This window comes from Temnothorax curvispinosus, unplaced genomic scaffold (genome assembly GCF_003070985.1).
Source record: "Temnothorax curvispinosus isolate PA1 unplaced genomic scaffold, ASM307098v1 QBEX01016488.1, whole genome shotgun sequence".
Taxonomy (NCBI): domain Eukaryota; kingdom Metazoa; phylum Arthropoda; class Insecta; order Hymenoptera; family Formicidae; genus Temnothorax; species Temnothorax curvispinosus.
This window is the reverse complement of record NW_020226268.1, coordinates 1-1551: the sequence shown is the minus strand read 5'-3', so window position 1 is coordinate 1551 and position 1551 is coordinate 1. Positions and strand designations below refer to the sequence as shown.

The following is a 1551-nucleotide window of genomic DNA, read 5'->3' as shown; positions in this document are numbered from 1 at the left end:
GGATGTGTGGAAAGGAAGAGGAAACATGGGAACATGTATGGGAGGAATGTACGAGATGGGTGGAATGGGAAGGAGAGGGGTGGCAGGATGTGGCAGAGAGATTACTAGGAGAAAAGGGAGAGGGAGAAGAATGGATGAAAGCAATAGAGGAAAGGAGACGAGATGGAGGAGGGAGGATAATGAGAAAGGAAGAAGGACAAGCCAACAACTCAACGAAAGAGGATCAAGGAAGGCGAGACAACGAAAAGGATCGAAGAAGAATATGTTTATAATAAATTATATGTATTTTAATTGTATGTAAATTGTTGTAAACTGGATGTACAGGGTTGGGTACGTCTCTAAAAAACGCCCTTTTAGACCCCTTGGGGTAATAAAGTATCTTATCTAATCTAATCTAATCTGTAAAAAATATTGTATTTTAAGAATAATAAAAATAATGTGGGGGAAAAATGTTTGCAAAAAAAGGCGTTCACTATATACCTAAAAATTCTACAATTGTCGTGTGTATTTTCAGGTCTGATCGAAGTTCTCGGTTGTGTCTTTCGGAGACATTGTTAGTTCTATGTACTTGGAAAACAGAGAAGGAATCGGGCTTAAAGTAGTTTATCCATGTCTGTTTATAATAATAAAAAAAGCAACTCAAAAAAAATTTTTTTTACGAAAACAAAGCTTTCTCTATGAGGAAGCAAAATGGCTGCAAATACGTGCAATCGTTGAAAATAATTGTAGATATCAATTCAAAGCCTTCTTCTATTAATGTGTGTGATGAAAAAGCCAAAGATATTAGTAATTTCGTTGCACCCCAACCCAATTCATTATCGGCACCTTTTAGTATGCCATATTTGTCAGCCTTTTGTACTAACGCCTGTAATGAGAAATTAACACAATTAAAATTGTCATGCATTTCATGCTAATTAAGTGAATTGTTATTTTTTATTACCTGACTTTAATGGAAGAAGCAGCCAATGATTGTAGCGCTGGGGAAAACTGTGTGTAAAGCTTTTCGTTCGGTTTTTTCAAAGTCAGATATTACTGTGTCAGGTATTATTTTCAGAACATTCGTGACTTTTTTTAACACATTTACGTAACTTTGTACAGTGCGTCCTTCCATTATGGCATATACAATTGGAAATGTCTGAAAAATTTAAAAGCAATTATATTTAATAATATATTTACACACAGTATAGAGTGCCTATTGCGATTAAAGGAACTAATTACTTAAAGGATAAACTAATGAATAATTGTTTTGCTTACTCTATTATCGTGTCTAATGACAATTGTCCACAATTGACAATTGGTATTTTTTAGTTGAGGTACAGTGGCAAACGTCCCATCAACAAAAACGGTTAATTTTTCATTAATAACATTTGTAATCAAATTTGACAAAGTTTTGTCAATAAAAATTACTGCTTTTGTTGCATTATTTTTAATGACAAACTGTACAAGGAATGAATCTGCTTCATCCATCTTCAAAAATTGCTTCCAATTTTTGTTTTCCAAGCAATTACGTAATTCGTCGAGATTTTGTGGAATCCGTCCAATATTTTTTTT

At 33.6% G+C, this 1551-nt stretch overlaps 1 protein-coding gene across 1 annotated transcript; it reads right to left on the bottom strand.

The window, feature by feature from the left end:
* Positions 1-946: 946 nt before the first annotated feature.
* LOC112466676 lies at positions 947-1545 on the bottom strand. The gene is made up of 2 exons (XM_025034901.1): positions 1255-1545; positions 947-1135 (listed from the first exon to the last, which is right to left on the bottom strand). The coding sequence occupies exons 1-2, from the start codon at positions 1465-1467 to the stop codon at positions 947-949; spliced, it is 402 nt and encodes a 133-aa protein (XP_024890669.1). The 5' UTR covers positions 1468-1545.
* Between the last annotated feature and the right edge of the window lie 6 nt (positions 1546-1551).